At 51.1% G+C, this 15760-nt stretch overlaps 5 protein-coding genes across 5 annotated transcripts; 3 read left to right on the plus strand and 2 right to left on the minus strand.

Annotated features, from left to right (window-relative positions):
* Positions 1–3296: 3296 nt before the first annotated feature.
* On the minus strand, positions 3297–4376 carry QC762_106220 (uncharacterized protein; the record flags this gene model as incomplete). The annotated part of the gene is made up of 2 exons (XM_062885017.1): positions 3297–4244; positions 4311–4376. The coding sequence occupies 2 exons, from the start codon at positions 4374–4376 to the stop codon at positions 3297–3299; spliced, it is 1014 nt and encodes a 337-aa protein (XP_062747945.1).
* A 1112-nt stretch (positions 4377–5488) lies between these two features.
* On the plus strand, positions 5489–6814 carry QC762_106230 (uncharacterized protein; the record flags this gene model as incomplete). Its single annotated transcript, XM_062885018.1, has 2 exons — positions 5489–5765; positions 5825–6814. The coding sequence occupies exons 1-2, from the start codon at positions 5754–5756 to the stop codon at positions 6812–6814; spliced, it is 1002 nt and encodes a 333-aa protein (XP_062747946.1). The 5' UTR covers positions 5489–5753.
* A 4128-nt stretch (positions 6815–10942) lies between these two features.
* Positions 10943–11263, plus strand: QC762_0004070 (uncharacterized protein; the record flags this gene model as incomplete). The annotated part of the gene is made up of 1 exon (XM_062882793.1): positions 10943–11263. One exon carries the CDS (start codon positions 10943–10945, stop codon positions 11261–11263), a length of 321 nt encoding a protein of 106 aa, XP_062747947.1.
* Positions 11264–11706: 443 nt separating this feature from the next.
* Positions 11707–13577, plus strand: QC762_106240 (uncharacterized protein). Its single transcript, XM_062885019.1, has 3 exons — positions 11707–11926; positions 12061–13007; positions 13064–13577. The coding sequence occupies exons 1-3, from the start codon at positions 11854–11856 to the stop codon at positions 13385–13387; spliced, it is 1344 nt and encodes a 447-aa protein (XP_062747948.1). The 5' UTR covers positions 11707–11853; the 3' UTR covers positions 13388–13577.
* A 131-nt stretch (positions 13578–13708) lies between these two features.
* On the minus strand, positions 13709–15235 carry QC762_106250 (uncharacterized protein). The gene is made up of 4 exons (XM_062885020.1): positions 14795–15235; positions 14673–14733; positions 14043–14619; positions 13709–13962 (listed from the first exon to the last, which is right to left on the minus strand). Exons 1-4 carry the CDS (start codon positions 14826–14828, stop codon positions 13885–13887), a joined length of 750 nt encoding a protein of 249 aa, XP_062747949.1. The 5' UTR covers positions 14829–15235; the 3' UTR covers positions 13709–13884.
* Positions 15236–15760: the final 525 nt, after the last annotated feature.

Consider the following 15760-nt stretch of genomic DNA (forward strand, 5'->3'; position numbering starts at 1 on the left):
TTTCAGGTGGGTCTCCCGAGGCTCGTGGTCGGCGCCTAAATGGGGAAATGTTTGAGAGTGGGTGACAACGTGGCTGTTGGTGAGACTGAAGATTTTTTGCTGGTTTACAATGACGTCTGTTGTCTTTGAACAATATGTCTATCTGTTTGGCGCATATTGAGCTGGGAGGGCGTGGAAATCAGGCCAACCGGACGGGGTGTGAAGAGAGCCTTGGGCTCTTCCTCTCTGTCGATGCCGATTCGGATCGAGATGAAACAGAGCTTTGGTTGCCTATCCCGAGTGTGGTGGTAACCAGAGTGAGAGGGGCAAAACCGCCTCTCGTTGTTGATCCATTCGATGCTTGACGATGGTGTCTTGAATCAAGAGAGGCACCTTTGATCCAATGTGCTGTCCGGATTGGGCCGCATGCCGTGCAACTTTGTGCAATATGAATTCAAATCATGAATGAGGCAGAGGAAGCCACCACTCCATGGCATCGGTAAAGAATAAAGTAGTTCGGACCGGTGGCGGCTGAGAATAACCTTCTGAGGTATTGTTCTCGCGTGTTCCGAGGGTGTAAACCCCCCCTTGTGCTACGGGTAGTGTTGGCTTGTGACCTGGGATTTCGGGGCCTTGTTCTTCGTAAGGGATTGTCCGTGGACAGTCGTCTGAGTGTTTCGGCTACCAACACCGAAGCTGTTTAAAGACGTGGTCAACGCAAAGCTCTTGCTTACCCTATTTTTCGGCTCGGAGCTTCTAACTCGGACATATTGTGTGACCACCACGTTTGAGGTTCTTGGCTGGGACCAGGGAATCATCAGATGTTCCCCCTCACATGGGCAGGGATTGCTTTCGGCCGTTAATACTTGCTGGAAAATATAAGCCTGATGGCACTGCAAGATACCCAGGTAGAGCAACCTTGGGCGATTGGGTGCCCCTGGGCTGGATGAGGATGCGTGGCATGCATTAGTGCCGGTATTTGAACTGATTGTGCCAACCACATGGGATTGCTTCCTTGGGGAGACATTCTGGGCGTACATTTTCACGGTGTGGCGGTGTTGTACGCTGAATCCCTTCCCAAGCTGGTACAGAATGAAATTTGACGCCAGAAAGTGAGACATCGATGGAGCAGGTCAATGATGCTGTCAAACTCTACCGAAGTTGCTTCACTGCAACGTTGTCAGCAGTTGATTTTGGTTCTCGCAGATCCTCGGGTCGAGCTTCTCGACGAAATCCTTGAGTACCATGGCATATGTTGCTTCTTGGATGTTCATCATCATATTTCACCTTGACTGTATAGTGCAAGCAGTCCCGATGCAATGGATCTGCAGCACTAACTCGTCGAAACGGTGACGCTACCGAGTACAAAGACTTGTCTGTGTTATTGTGGGAGTGCCCACGACGGCTGCATGGACCCTTCTTCCTGACGATCCCGCGCATGGTTAAGTGTCTTGAACTTTGATGGCGGAAGTCAACCTAGACGGGTTATTACGTCTCTTTTTGACCATTCGGAAGCTTCAAATGGTCTCAAAAAAGACAAGGAACACCTCTGAGACGCATCATTGCCGCTCGGTCTGGAACAGCCCGTCCGCACCCACCTCGCCTAACGTTGGTGTTCAACATTAATACAACTGCATCCACCCGGTCCTGGCAAGGCAACTAGAGGGGTAGATAGCCTTATAGGACCGGCGAACTTTTGGAGAATCTTGCTGGGGATATCATTCGGCGGGATGTCCGGGAGGCCTGTTGGCAGCAGCTGAAAGCTCAACGCCTTCTCAGACAGCAGACAGCAGGGCAAGCTCAATACGAAGAGCTATAACGTCTTCTTGTGCCTGAAAAGTCTCTGTTTCAGACCCATTAACTGCCCGTAAGACAGCCTAGTACAGCAAGTGCCTGGGGTAAGTGCCTAGGTAGGTATAAGCTCGCAAGTGACAGGTGCCAGAACTCAGTATCTGCCATCAGTTACGCATGAGGGATGACCCAGCTATAAATTCCATGTCGCACAACACCGGCCCAGCTCGGAGGCCCGTTTGCCTCCTGGCGGTGAGCCAACAACTATCTTCCGACCTTTGTCTATTCGAGTCGACCGCTCCGTGTTTTCTGAGACAGAGCCATTGACATCCATCAACCTTGTGCTTGACGCCCACGAAGACGAATATCATCCGAGACATGCCGGAAGTGACCCTCGAGTACATGCAGGAAGACACGCCATGTGAGAAGGAGCCACGCGGGATGTATGACATGACAATCGAATTTACACTCCGGGATGGAGTGGGCTGTAGACACCCCTTGCGGCAGGCTGTCGACGAGTGGGATGACAGCTAGTACCAAGTACTGCCGAGGTGATTCTATCGTGGGCGAGATGATCATCCATATACGAAGACAGAGTGGCTGGCAAGTTGAAAATATCTATAAAGGTCTGGTCCCTTGAAGGAAAGCCCCGAGTATTCTCATCAGCCACCAGCACCAAAGCAAGATCTCAAAAGAAGAAGAACATACCTTCAACACTTCCTCGGCCATATCTACAACACAGCACACATCTATCAACATGCCGGAAAATTCAGGAACCAGCTCTTCCCAGAGCTCAACTTCAAGTGCCACCTTGTCAGGTGCGTCTGGATACTCTTCGTATCCGAGGTAATCCAAAGCCCGTCGCCGGTTAGTACACTGCTGTCTACTCATATTTGCCCTCAACCAAGTAGCTGACCTAGGCTTCAGGTGAATCACGATGGATGAGATCGTTGGAGTGATGGTGTACAAGCATGTTTTCGGTTTGCCAGGAGGTCAAAGGTGTTGAGTGATCATTGATTTCGACAGTGGAGTGGTGGACATATTTGTTTGTCTTGGGGTCTGAAATGGGGCGGCTTTGGTGCTATTTGTTTGTTTTCTTCGGTTGCTGGGTTTTTGGCTAAATGTTGGCACTGCGGTGGTGATGGCGTCTTTGACTACGAACTTCTCTAGCTTGTTCAATTAGATACCTTGAATTGATGGGTGAAAATCTAGGTCGCGTATGGCTTGCGGAGCCAAGGTGTGAAGTGATGAAGTGATGTATTCCGTAAATGTGAATTATGAATTTTGTGCGAGCATGTCCAACGGCCAAGAGAGCCAGTGGTCCCAATCCGGGCCAAGATATGCTGCGATACTTTTGAGTAGGTGAGCTCCTGAATCTGCAACATGCCAAACGTCTCGACTCAGGTGTAGGTAGAGTGCCCAGTAGCCCATCACGGCAATCGCCTCTGGTCGTCGCTGGGCAAGCAACTCGGTGAACTCTGATGGTACGGCTGCAGGCCTAACCCAGTCGTCAGCGAATACCAAACTTATGGTTCAAGATAGAAAGGTACTTGCCACATGAAGATCATTAGATAGCGTTCATTGCGCACGTCATTGCCCAGAATCCTGTCAAACCCAACTTGCATATAAGCCGCAGCTTTGAGACAGGCCTCTTTCGACTGAGCGTCGAGACTGAGTGACTCAGAAATGAGATGTCGAAGATAGTCACAATGATTCCCCAGTGGCAATGACTGGGAAATGCTAATCGCCCAAAGAACAAGGTGCTTGATATCAGATTCGAGTAGAAGCTCCCATGCACTGATCGACACGCCTTTCAAACCACCAGAGATTGAAAGAAACTGAAGATAGCGGTCAAGAAACCCATCCAGATTCGTATCGCGCTTAGCAAGCAGATCGGCGAGTAAATGTCGGCTGAGCAAAGAACAGTAGAGGAGGAGGGCGGAGCAGTTGTTCTGGTCAATCTGAGCCTTGGCTGCAGTCTCGTTGTAAATCGAGATGGCCCTTGTTTGAAGATGCATCGCGTGCTCCGAGAAGAAGTCGGACCTGTCGGGGAAAAGCGCAACCAACCTTCGCGCGCACACCGCCAGCATCTGGTGCATCAAGTACGGAGCTTGAAGAGCGCATCTGAATAAGAGTTTTGAGGCAAAGTCGTGTAGCTCCTCGTTGAGTTCTGGTGCGTGATCAGAGAATTTGAACCGGATCATGAGCTCCATATGAGCACTGTTGACATCGTGACAGAGATGAGAGCTTGGATGGCCCAGCTCGGGTAGGGGGACACCAGGAACAGGTGCTGCATCGCCAATTGTGCCCACGGCGACATTTGACATCGGCGAGCCTGACACTGATCCTGGTGGTGATACCGCGACTCGATCACCAGCGAATGATACGGGTGCCCCGTCGGTCACCGGTGAGGCATAGCTACAGTCTCGGCCGGAGAGCGTACAGATGATGCATTTGGGGCGTTGCTCGTCACACTACATCCAGAGAGGTTAGCAATAAAGTTTTGAAACCCAACGGGAGCTAGTTAGGTAGGTAGGCACCTTGACATGACGTCGTTTGCACTCGAGGCATCCCGCCCGTGACTTCTTATGACTTCTTCGAAGCATGGTTTGTGTCAGCACCAAGAATTGGCTGTTGATCAAGCGGGTGTAGGAAGTGGCCCTCTGAAACTCCAGAATTTCAGGGATCAGATCCACCAGATGCGGTTGGATTGGTGGATAGTTCCAGGCCTTAGGCCGGCTCTTTGACCGCGATCTCCGCTAAAAGAAGGCTCGACCCGGGGGTAATCTCGAAGTTAGAGATCTCACAAGTGTGAAAGAAATTCACCAGTAACGTGGTCATTCTTATACAATTAGATTGTTCTTGGTGTGATTAATTTGCTGATCTTGACTGCGGCCAAGTCGGGTAAGCACTTCGCTCCCATCGAGTTCTAGATCAAGTTTAAATCATTGATTCATCCCACGCTGAATCAAAGTCCGATAAATCACCCTATGAAGTCGACCTAAGAAACTCCGGCTCACTAGCACTAAGCCACTAATGGCAAATTAATAGTATTGTTGCTGCCGGGCGTGAGGATGCGGCACTGTCGTGAGAATTGATTGGGCAGTGATCTGATTGTGTAGAAATGCCCATCGGATAGTTTCAGACCTCGGATGACAAATGGCGCCTACAATACTGCTTCTTGCTACAACCCTATCCAAGGTCAGTTCAAAACTATTGGTCTCACATAATCTCAACCTCCGACTGGCACGGAGCATTCTGTCCTTCTGCTCACGCTCAAATAGGGTCCTCCTGCGGATATATGCGGGTGAGAGCGGGTGTATGAAAACCATATGATTGCTCGACACTGTAAGGGTCAACCTCAAGGCGAACAGAGGTGACGTTAGGAGGAGACAAGCGAGACAACAAGCTTATCCAACGATGATAAGCTGACTCCACGGCTATGTTCAGGTAGGTAAGGTGTACAGCGACCTGCCAAAGTATCTCATCGATAATCAGCTGTGGCACATCTTTGCTTCCAAAATCTTGTGGTTGAAGGCGTCGAGTCGAGATACATACCAGGTAGTTCCAAATGTTTGTTGAAGAAAAGGTCCAAAATCATGCAAACGAGAAAGAATATCAAAAACTGGGAGCCTGAAATTTGTCCAATTGGAAAGCACACCGACCTCCTCGATTTGATGAGGACCCAGCTGGCTGGTTCTTGGGACCACCGTGGCAGGGGGGTTTCCCCTGCTAGTTTCTGCCATGAACTCTCACGCTCTCCCGATGACGATCCTTCCCCTCGACGCGCTTCGAAATTCAAACTCAGACGCGTCTTTTATTTTGCTCTTCATTCTCGAGTGGTGTGAGCAAGATCAGGACCGCACTCCTTTTTGGCCCTTATCTGAGTTCTGTGGCTGGATTTCAACCATTGAACCACTCCTTTTGGGTCGGTTTCATCATCTCCTGACTTTTGACTCGCACAATCCGAGTCCACAAACATCATGTCATCATGGGTAAATCACCTGCACATTCCAGATGCACATCAGAAACTCCACCACTAACACATACCCAGGTGTTCCGTCCTCCCGTGGCACCATCCACAGGCGTCATGCCTATCTCAGCTCTCCTCTCGCCTCAGCCAGACGCTGATAAAGAGAATCATGGCCCCGCTGCAAGCAAAAGCCTAAAGCGCAAGTCCCTCGATGACCATGCCATTGCCCCAGCAGGATCAGGCATGTCCCTCGACGACATCGACCTCAAAGGCGTACCAATCGACATGAACTGCGACCAGGTCCGTCGCAAAATCAATAATCTTCTCGACTCCGCCGCCATGACCAAAACCGCCTTCGCCCGTGAGATTGGCGTCAGCACCAAATCGCTTTCAGGCTTCTTGGGTGTCCACGGTCCCTTCAACGGCTCAGGCTTCGCCGCCTATGAAAACGCCTGGGAGTGGTTCAAGAAGAGGGAGATGCTCGGTATCCCTCTGCTAGTAGGGAAGAAACAGAAGACTTCCGCCACCACTGCTGCCTTTGCTGCTCCTGCTGTCACTGTGGCCCCAGCCCCCGCAACCGCATCCAAAGCCAAACCCTCCGCTGCCTCTTCGGTTCCTGATATCAGCGGAATTCACCTGGAAGGTCAGGAAACTGACTCCGTCCCCGTCTATGACTCTTGCGACGAAATCCGCCGTAAGATCAACCTACATCTCAAAAAAGACGGCGTCACTCAGGCGTCTTTCCTCCGGGACATCTACGCCCAGCTTCGCGGCCCCAGCAAGCCAGGAAAATGCTTCCAGAGCGTGCAGCTCCAGCGATTTAGGGGGATGACGGGGAGTAACTGTGGGGCGAAATCAGCGTTGTATTACGGGGCTTATGTCTTTTTTGAAAAGATCCGGATCAAGGAGGGGAAGCCGAAGACGAAGCATAGGTTGGAAATGGAGGGGCTTTGGGGGGCAGCAGGGGCGGATAGGGAGCATGATGGGAACACTAGGGTTTGGGTCTTGGGTGTGGCGAGCAAAGGAGATAGTGGGAGGGGGGGGGGAGGTGGGGGGTATGCTTACTTTTGATTAGGGGGGCGACGGGTGGTAGAGTTAGTTTGGTATGATGCTGCTGGTTATCGATGATATTTGGAAACTACCTACCTTATGTTTGGGGGATGACTTTGAATGGCGTGGTTTAATTTGGTGGGAGGAAAATGGGGCGGCTTTTGTGATATTCAAGTTAGCGATCTTATAATATGGTACTTATCGGTGCTCAGTGTGCTCAAAAATAATAAAATCTCTTACATTTATTCTTTTCTGTTGCCTTTATAGGCCAGTCATGCAGGATCGTGCCTCAAGGAAAGGTTTTGGGCCAACCTAAAGGATCACCTCGTGACTGTCGTCTAAGTTTGAACCACAGAAAGCCACCTTATTTTTTTGAAAACTTGAATAAGGACAGGAAACTTTTGAGCTTCCAGTTTCAATCACCTTCTGCTCTCCGTAAAAGATTGATTTTCCATCAACTCTCCATTCGTCAACAAAGCAACAATGAACGCATCTATTACCTTACCGATGACCTGATCTCGCTCCAGACTCTGATATACGTTGGCATGTCTGCAAAAAAGGCAGGTGAGCTCTGGTGGGAGTGGATGTTCCGCGGGCGTTATGACCATTCCAATCACAGGACCTTCCTCCACTTCATTCGCCAATACACAACTGAGAACCACGTGGTGGAAGCCGCCGATGACAGTGATACTCAATGGTGAAAATGTATGGATGCTTGCGGTCTTGCCGTCGAAACCCAGGACGCCATCGTGGATCCGCAGTTCACCTATCTCCGCCTGTCCAAATCTTGCCTGCACTGGATGAATGACACAATGGATATGCGCTACGCCGAGCTCGATGGCATCTACGATCCGTGGCGGGTCGGCTATTCGGAGCAGCGGCGGATAGCAACGGGTGATGTTTCCAAACGCCACTCAACTCCCGGACAACAGCAGCAGGGCACGCTGGCTATCAACCTGACTTAGAGCTCCGCAAAAGCCGACAATCCTCCCGGGCATACAGTACTCTACAAAGCAATTAACCACGCTCGCGGCCATTGTCTCTTTGACGAGGCCGGCATCATGTTGTATAATTAGAGGGATGTCTGCGAACCTCTAATAGAGAATGCCATCCCAAGACAACTCTTTACCTTCACACCGCACGTCGAAATTGCAGAACCTGAAGCGAGCTATGGGAAACGACGGGCACGGCTCGATTCGATGGTGATATTTCGCGTTTACATCCCGAACTCTGTCATTGAAAGTTTACCTGGGCCCAACTGCCTTCGACATTTCCACTATCCGACAGATGACTGGAAGAAGTTTGTTTTAACTTCTCACAGAAAAGGGAAACTGGTGGCCTGGGTATCAGCGGTCGTACCACATGTACAAATCGGCCATCCTCACGATTGCCGATGCATCTCGGGGACCCAATCATGCGTTTGAGGCATTGAAATCCTGGGACGATGTCACGGAGGTCACGGAGAGGTTCTTGTTTAAACTTGGAGTCGATGGGAGTGGGTCCATAGCCACCCAATACATTGTCGACGGGTACGATGGAGGATGCACATGGCTCGACAGCAATGCTCGGGACGTCACGGCTTTTCTCTTTACTGAGGTTGACTTGAATTCGTGGCTTGCAGAGAACCCAGTTGCAAATAGTTAAGGGAAAAGGATTTGAAACAGCTACAAGGTCTTCAAGACACCCACAATGTCTTCCAAGAGAGTGGGAAGGGAGTGATACCATCAGGGACGTGTTTATCAACGCACAAGGCAAAGCTTTAAATTCTGCCGCAGTCTACTATCATGTCCATGACGTACCTAGATTCTGTTTGATAGGTACCTGGGCCACGATCGTGGCTTTGACCTCGCCGCAGCAGAAGCAGTGACTTGTGCTACGGAGTGTGTTTTATCATAACAGGTATCTCGACACACTGTACTCCTGTATTATCTATGAAGAACCAGTGAATACTGTGATAAAGCCACTCACACTGTGGCATAGCTATTCACAAGCTGCCACGTCTCCGTTGTCTAGATCTTTATGGCCAGGCTGGAAATGGTGTCGAGATTTATGCCGTATAACCTGGCGACCACGTTTTATAGGATACCCCCGACTTCTACGTTCCTACCATGCCACCCCTCGTCCGTCCTCGAATAAGCCTGGGCACTGCCTTGGTGACCAGTTGCCTCCCCTCCCCCCACCGGGTTCGCAAAGTGTTCCATGAGAATGATGTTAACACAAAGCGACCCCGCTCTCTGGCAACCGGTGAGTGTGTCACCTTGAGCGTGTTCTCCGAAAACCATTTGTTTTGTGATCAAATCATGGCCGAGATCATCGGACTCGTTTCAGGAGGTATCGCAATAGCGCAGGCCACTGGTAAAGTGGGCAGTCTGGTCCTCTCACTGTCTCGACTCTGGAGAGAGGTCAAGGATGTACCAGAAACAATCAAAGCTTTGGTCGAGCAGCTCAAGTATTTCGCCCTATCGATCGATGCAATCGAAGCGGAGCTACAGGCAGTGATCGGAGGAGGATGTCCTCCAATGCCCATGTGCGCTCGAGCAATTTAGCATTGTCGACATGTGCACGAGGAACTGGGCAAATTGATTCAAGATCTCATGGGCGATATCGTTTCGACCAGGAGGCAGAAGAGATATGTCGCCAAAACGGAAGCGGTGTTGTTCTAGAAGGCCGAGCTCGAGATGTACGAAAAGCGACTTTATCGAGCATTGAAAATAATCGAAATGGCTCTTCAGCTGTTGAAAATGTGAGTGGAATGACGCAAAGTCATTTGCTCATCTTAGGGCAAGAACTGATTAGGTATTGATCGTCTAGATCCCAAATGAACTTTCAGCCCGAATATATCGCCTCAAGGGTTGTCGAGTCGATTCCCCTTCAATAGAACCAGGAACGGGATCTCAAAGAGAAGTCTCTGACCGGTGAACAAGAGGCAAATTATTGGGTGTCGGGCAAACTAACCACGAAGCTGAATGGGACTCGTATAGGGCGAGCTCGCCATCGGACAAGGATTCTAGCAGGGTGCCTGGTTTTCGAGGTCATGCACGATGGGGATGCCAAAGCACCCTCCGTAAAGCAGAAAGCGAAAAGTGAGTATCCCCTTCATTTTGTAGTCGGGGATTATTTCTTGACATTTATCATGTTAGGCTACCGGATAAAAGTGGCATTTCCGCGTTGGTTCATGAACAGAGCTTGGGACCTTCAAGTACCTTTTGCGATTTGTGTATGGAATGTTGCTTTTCGGCAGTATACGATCGTCGAAGAAGGCAATGAATTGTTTCTTTGAGTCACGTGTGAAACACATCCCATCACACCAAACGAGCTTCGAAGCTCCTTTTGCCAACGGACACATCACACCATATATTCTGGATGACAAAGGAAGGACACTATTACACGTCAGTACTACATTTTTATATGAGCTCGACCAGGTACTAATGGTGCATCAGTATGCCATGATCTTCAACCCAAATCTGGTCAAACCTCTCCTCGTTGCGGGTCTTGACCTGTTCACTATCAGCTTTGAAGGCCAGTCGCCCCTTTGCTGGTTGGATGTGGTACCGTACACCTACCTGAATCCAGAGGATCAGCTTGTATTTCATACGGCCCTGCTCTCCTACGGCGCACATGACAACTTCAGCGGGGACGTTCACCTCGTCGGCAATGCTGGACAGTGATAGCGCTGCTGTAGAGCCTCTATTCTTCGAAATCTTCTGCCACTATTACAAGTCGCCATGACAGCGGCGCCTGAAACTCTTCTAACGATTCTCGGGCTTGGCTATAGACTATAAAGTTGGGCAACGGTTTCTCTGCCAACAAGAAAACTCAGGCACCGACGATATCCGAGCAGAGGGCTTCCAAAGAGATGGGGTCGGTTTTGAATCACATAATGCGGATGTATTTCCAAAGCGCTATGGGGTTAGATCACACTTGCAGGCGACCAGGCCAAGCTCCTAAACGACTGGACAAGTTTACTGATACCGTCAAAAACAATGAAAAATGGTCCGATGTGTATTTCGTAAGGTTGCCGGTATCACCACCCTCGAGGATCTTGATGCCCGCCATCCTGCCCACGTTCTGACCGCGCTACTCCTAGCACCTGCGTTATGTCGGTGTCCAGACTTCAGCAAACTTCTGGAGTATCAAAGGGGCTGGAAAATGGCAGTCCACTCGGCTCTCCGTGCCTGGCTCGAAGATTTGCATATTGCGGGGATAGATCTGGAGGAGTATGGTAAGGCTACAAAAGCAGTGTTTGTCGACACTGGTATCTTGCAGTCTAGGGTGTGGCCGGTGGAACCGATGTGTTTACCAGTACAGCCGGAGTTCGAATATGTGTGGAAGGATATCATCTATGGGCCATACCCTAGGGATTGGTTGCTTGTATTTGAGTGGGATATCGCTTGGGAGGACTTTTTAAGGGATTTCTGGGAATGGATTGAGAACCCTCCCATGAACATTCCTGGCTCTTGGATAGATTAGATACTGACCTTAGTTGAAGACCAGTGCTCTTGAACATCTTGCCGGTTCCATGTTGTAACATGTCGTCAATCTGGTGTCTCGCCTTTGCCAAGCAGGGGTGATGTTGGCGTGTTTGGACTTAATCCGTCTGTCTTGAGAGGTATAACGGAAAAAGCAAAGAGCAATGTATATAAGAATGGCGAAAGGAGTCTTAAGGTGTAGATTATGTAGCACAAGGATATCAAGTGAATTCACTATGAGAATATGTCATTGTTCTTCCTGCTCCTACTGAAAGCTTGATGATTGGATCCAGCCAAGCTTCTGTCCGAGATGCAAACTGGCCCTACAAAAAAGAAAAGATGGGGCACAGGGTTCAGCGGGCCGCGGCAGCTTGCCCCGGCAGGCAGTTGCAGCTTCAACCCCTGTCTGGGCTAAAATGGGGGGCTCCATCTGCCCAAAACTTCCAGCCTGTCCCTTGGAAACTTTTGCACCAAGGGTTCCAGGTCATTTCGTGGCGGCGCTCTTCAACCTTCTTGCGCCGGTTCAACCACCAAACGGTGTTCTCTCTTTGTTTCTAACTTTGGTCAGTTTCCTCATGGAGTAGCGCAATCATGAAATTCTCTGCTCTTTCCCTAGGCCTGTTGGCCCTCCTAACGCCGCTGAGTGCGGCATGGACCAAAGAAGGTATGTGAAGTATTTGCTGTACCTTCCCGTCGCAAATGCGATGATACCCCTTTTCTATTGCGTCTGGTTCCAGTACCACTATATCTACACAATCCAATTGTATCAGACTTACTAACATCTTCGATGATAACCAGATCGCGAAATCTTCCGTGTCCGCGATGAACTCCTTGCGCATGAAGGTCCCGAAGTGACTTTTTACGATTTTCTTGGTGTCAAGAAGGGCGCAAGCCACGAGGACATCAACAAAGCCTACAAGAAGAAGTCAAGAGAGCTCCATCCCGACAAAGTCAGACAGCAGCTCCAGGCCCAGCGCATCAAGGCCAACAAGGAGAACGCCAAGAAGTCGGGAGGTAAGCCCGGTGTGCATGTGACGAAGCAGCCTACCTCTCATGAGCTCAAGGTTGCCATCAAGCGCGCCTCAGAGCGCCAGGCTCGTCTTTCCATCGTTGCCGATGTCCTCCGCGGCCCTGGGCGTGACCGATATGACTACTTCCTCACCAATGGCTTCCCTACCTGGAAGGGCACCGAGTACTACTACAACCGCTATCGCCCCGGCCTTGGCACTGCTATCTTCGGCGTCTTCCTCGTCGCCGGTGGTGGCGCGCATTATCTCGCCCTTTACATGAGCTGGAAGCGCCAACGCGAGTTTGTGGAGCGCTATATCACGTTTGCGCGCCGTGCTGCTTGGGGCGACAACCTTGGCCTCAACATTCCTGGCGTTGATGGCGAGCCTGCCGCCGCTCCCCCCCCTCCCCCTCCTCAACAGGTGTACGAAGACGAAGACGGTCGCCAGATTCCCATCAACCGCAAGATGCGTCGCATGCAAGAGCGCGAGACAAAGAAGGAGGCCAAGGATAAGAGCGCCGGGCGCAAGACCCGCCGTGGACGTGACACCAAGCCCGCCTCGGCCTCTGCTTCCGGATCAGCGACTCCCCAGCCGCAGCCCGAGGGACAGGGTCCCACTGGAGTCAAAAGGCGTGTCGTTGCGGAGAATGGCAAGGTTCTCGTTGTTGACTCGGTGGGCGCCGTCTTCCTGGAACAGGAGGATGAGGATGGCAATGTGGGCGAGTACCTTTTGGACGTAAGCTACCTTTTATTCATCCAACTTTTTGCAAAATAAGCTAACATATCCACCAGCCCAATGAGATCGCCAAACCTACCTTCAAGGACACCGCCGTGGTTCGCCTGCCTTTCTGGGTTTATGATCTGACCATCGGACGCGTGTTTAAGAAGCGCACTGCGGATGACGAGTTTGAGGAAGAGATCGACGAGCCCACCGAGACCGAGGTCGTCAATGACGACGAGGATTCTGAGCCCGGAAGACTCACTCCCTCCACCGGCTCTGCCGAGGATTTTGAGCTTCTCGAGAAGTCGGTCGACTCTCTGGGTCAGGCTAAGGCAAGCGGTACCCAGAAGGCGGGCGGCAACAAGGCGAGCAAGCGCAAGAACAAGAAGAGGTGATCGTGGATTTTTTTTTGCGGAGGGTATATTGCTTTACAAGCGGTAGAGTTTTCGAGCAATACGTGGCTTTGACGTTGCGGTTAGGTTAGGTGTTCTTCGGTGGTTGATTTAAAAAGGAGGAAGAAAAAAGGAGGCCAAATCTTCTCTCGGTATATGGGACGATGTTATATGACAACGAGCCCCGGATTTCCCAGGTGAAATATTGCTATCTATATATATAGAGCTGTAACACTCAATATGGTTACATACAACCCGCCCCACTCCAGATTCGACATGCATTGACAGAAACAAGACACAGGCAAAAGCAACAATGAGCATTAATCTATTGCATCGACGATACAGAAAACCAATCCTTCATGGTATATTAACCACCCATTTCAGCCCGTGCTGTTTCCATGGGCGAATCTCTCCCAAACAATCCCAAACTCCACGCCCAATTCCAAGTTCATAACCTTTCCGAACCCCGACCACACCTCTCATCAGCCAGCACATCAAGATCAAATCCCCACCGTATGGCTCAACACCTTCGCGGCTAACTGACTAAGAAGCCTTGCTCGATCCGCCTGTGGCAGTTCCTGCACACAATCACAAACATCTCAGTAGCTGTCACTTATGCTCGCTCTCCATGGATGAAGTCAACCCCAGCAGCACTCACCTGAAAGACCGCATACACACTCTTCCCCTTGGCATCCCTCACCGCGCCGAGCCTGTTGCCAGCCACAGCACCAGCAACCATACCAGGTACATTGGCCATAATAAACCCTAGCGCGCCACCACTGATACCGCCCAGCGTGCCCCAAAACTTGCCCGTCGGCCTGTTGTTGTGCGACGGATCGGCCATGCCCTCCTCCCGGAGCATCTCTTCGAAGACATCGGCGAACTGCTCATTCTCAGCTTGCTGGCGAGATTCTTCCTGGTTGTGCTGGTTTTTGGCGCCCTGGCTTTGGTTGGTGAAGAAGTTCCAGGCCCAGGAGTAGAAGTTTGGCTGCTGTCCTTGCTGTTGCTGGTCGGAAGCGGACTCTTCGGCGTCGGCGAAGGGGTCGAAGCCGCCGGGCGTGGGGCGGGAGGAGCTGGGGCCGGAGAAGAGTTTGCGCTGGGCGTCGTATTCGCGGCGGCGGGTGGGATCGGAGAGGGTGTAGTATGCGTCGTTGACGAGCTGAAATTTGCGGGTTCGTTCGGGACGGTCAGGGTGGTCGGCCGGGATGCGGTCGGGGTGGGTTTTTAAGGCAGCGCTGGGGGGGTTGTTAGTTGGGGAGATATGATGGTGGTGAGTAGGATAGGTTACCGTTTATAGGCATCGCGGATCTGGGTGGTGGAGGCGGTTTCTGGGACCTCGAGGATGGCATCTATAGCGGTAGGTATGGTAAGTCAACAGTTATGAGTTCGTGGAATATAGGCTTGACTGACAGTAGTTGGGAGGCCGGCCGGCTTTTGCTGCCATTTTGATAAGATGCGGGGGTCAGATGTCTAACGGTGCCGATGGGTACAAGAGAGCAAGCAGATGAACAAAGGCAATCTAGGTTTGGATTTTTGTCTCGGAGACTCTTGTCTGGCCAGGCTTTCCCAAGAGTTGGTTGCTACATGCAAAATCACTAGGACAAGTCTATCTTCAATCGAAGAGAGAGCGCGAAAGTGGGATGGTGGAACGAGAGTTGGATACGTCATCTGTGGCGTCGAAATGTGGCTTTTTTGAACCAACCCTTGTCCAGCCGTCCCCCGCATTCTCAGGGGACGCGAATCAGTGGGTCTGGGTCACAGGCAGTTCTAGCCCCTTGTGCCCCTCTATACGGAGCATCGCTATCTCCCATGATCAGCACATTGTTTTCTTGGGTGTATCGACGAGAAAAATCGCCAGCCTCTTGCTCAAGGCTAATTCTCTTTTATTGGATATCCAGTGAGGTATAAATGGAGAGGCAGGAAGCAATAGGCAAGGAATGGCCGACAGGGTCTGGAATCACCCCGCGTGTCACCAATTCATTGGACGGCCTGGCGGAGTGACTGGACGTGTAGCCGCTTTCCTCGCCCGTTTCAGGTCGGCTGGCCTCTGACGCATGACTGCTCTGGGGAAGGCGAGCTGTGTGACTGCCCAACCAGGCACTCGATTTTGAGCCCAGAGCTGCAATAGAACCTCAACGTGGAGGTGATGGACGCTGTTTTTGGTCTCTTGGAGCCTAACAAGCCGTCCTACTCGGCCAGGATCGGAAGTTTTTTTTGTTCACCTGCGTCACAGAGCTCAACAGTTTGATGACAACCCCTCCACTGCTTCATCTGATCCCGAATGCCTGGAAAGCCCCACCGGTGATTTTCTCTATATATCGGACCACCTGCGGAGACATTTCCTCAGGGCCTCTTGCTCTGTGTCCTCGATTAGCA

This window comes from Podospora pseudocomata, assembly GCF_035222375.1.
Source record: "Podospora pseudocomata strain CBS 415.72m chromosome 1 map unlocalized CBS415.72m_1, whole genome shotgun sequence".
Lineage (NCBI taxonomy): Eukaryota > Fungi > Ascomycota > Sordariomycetes > Sordariales > Podosporaceae > Podospora > Podospora pseudocomata.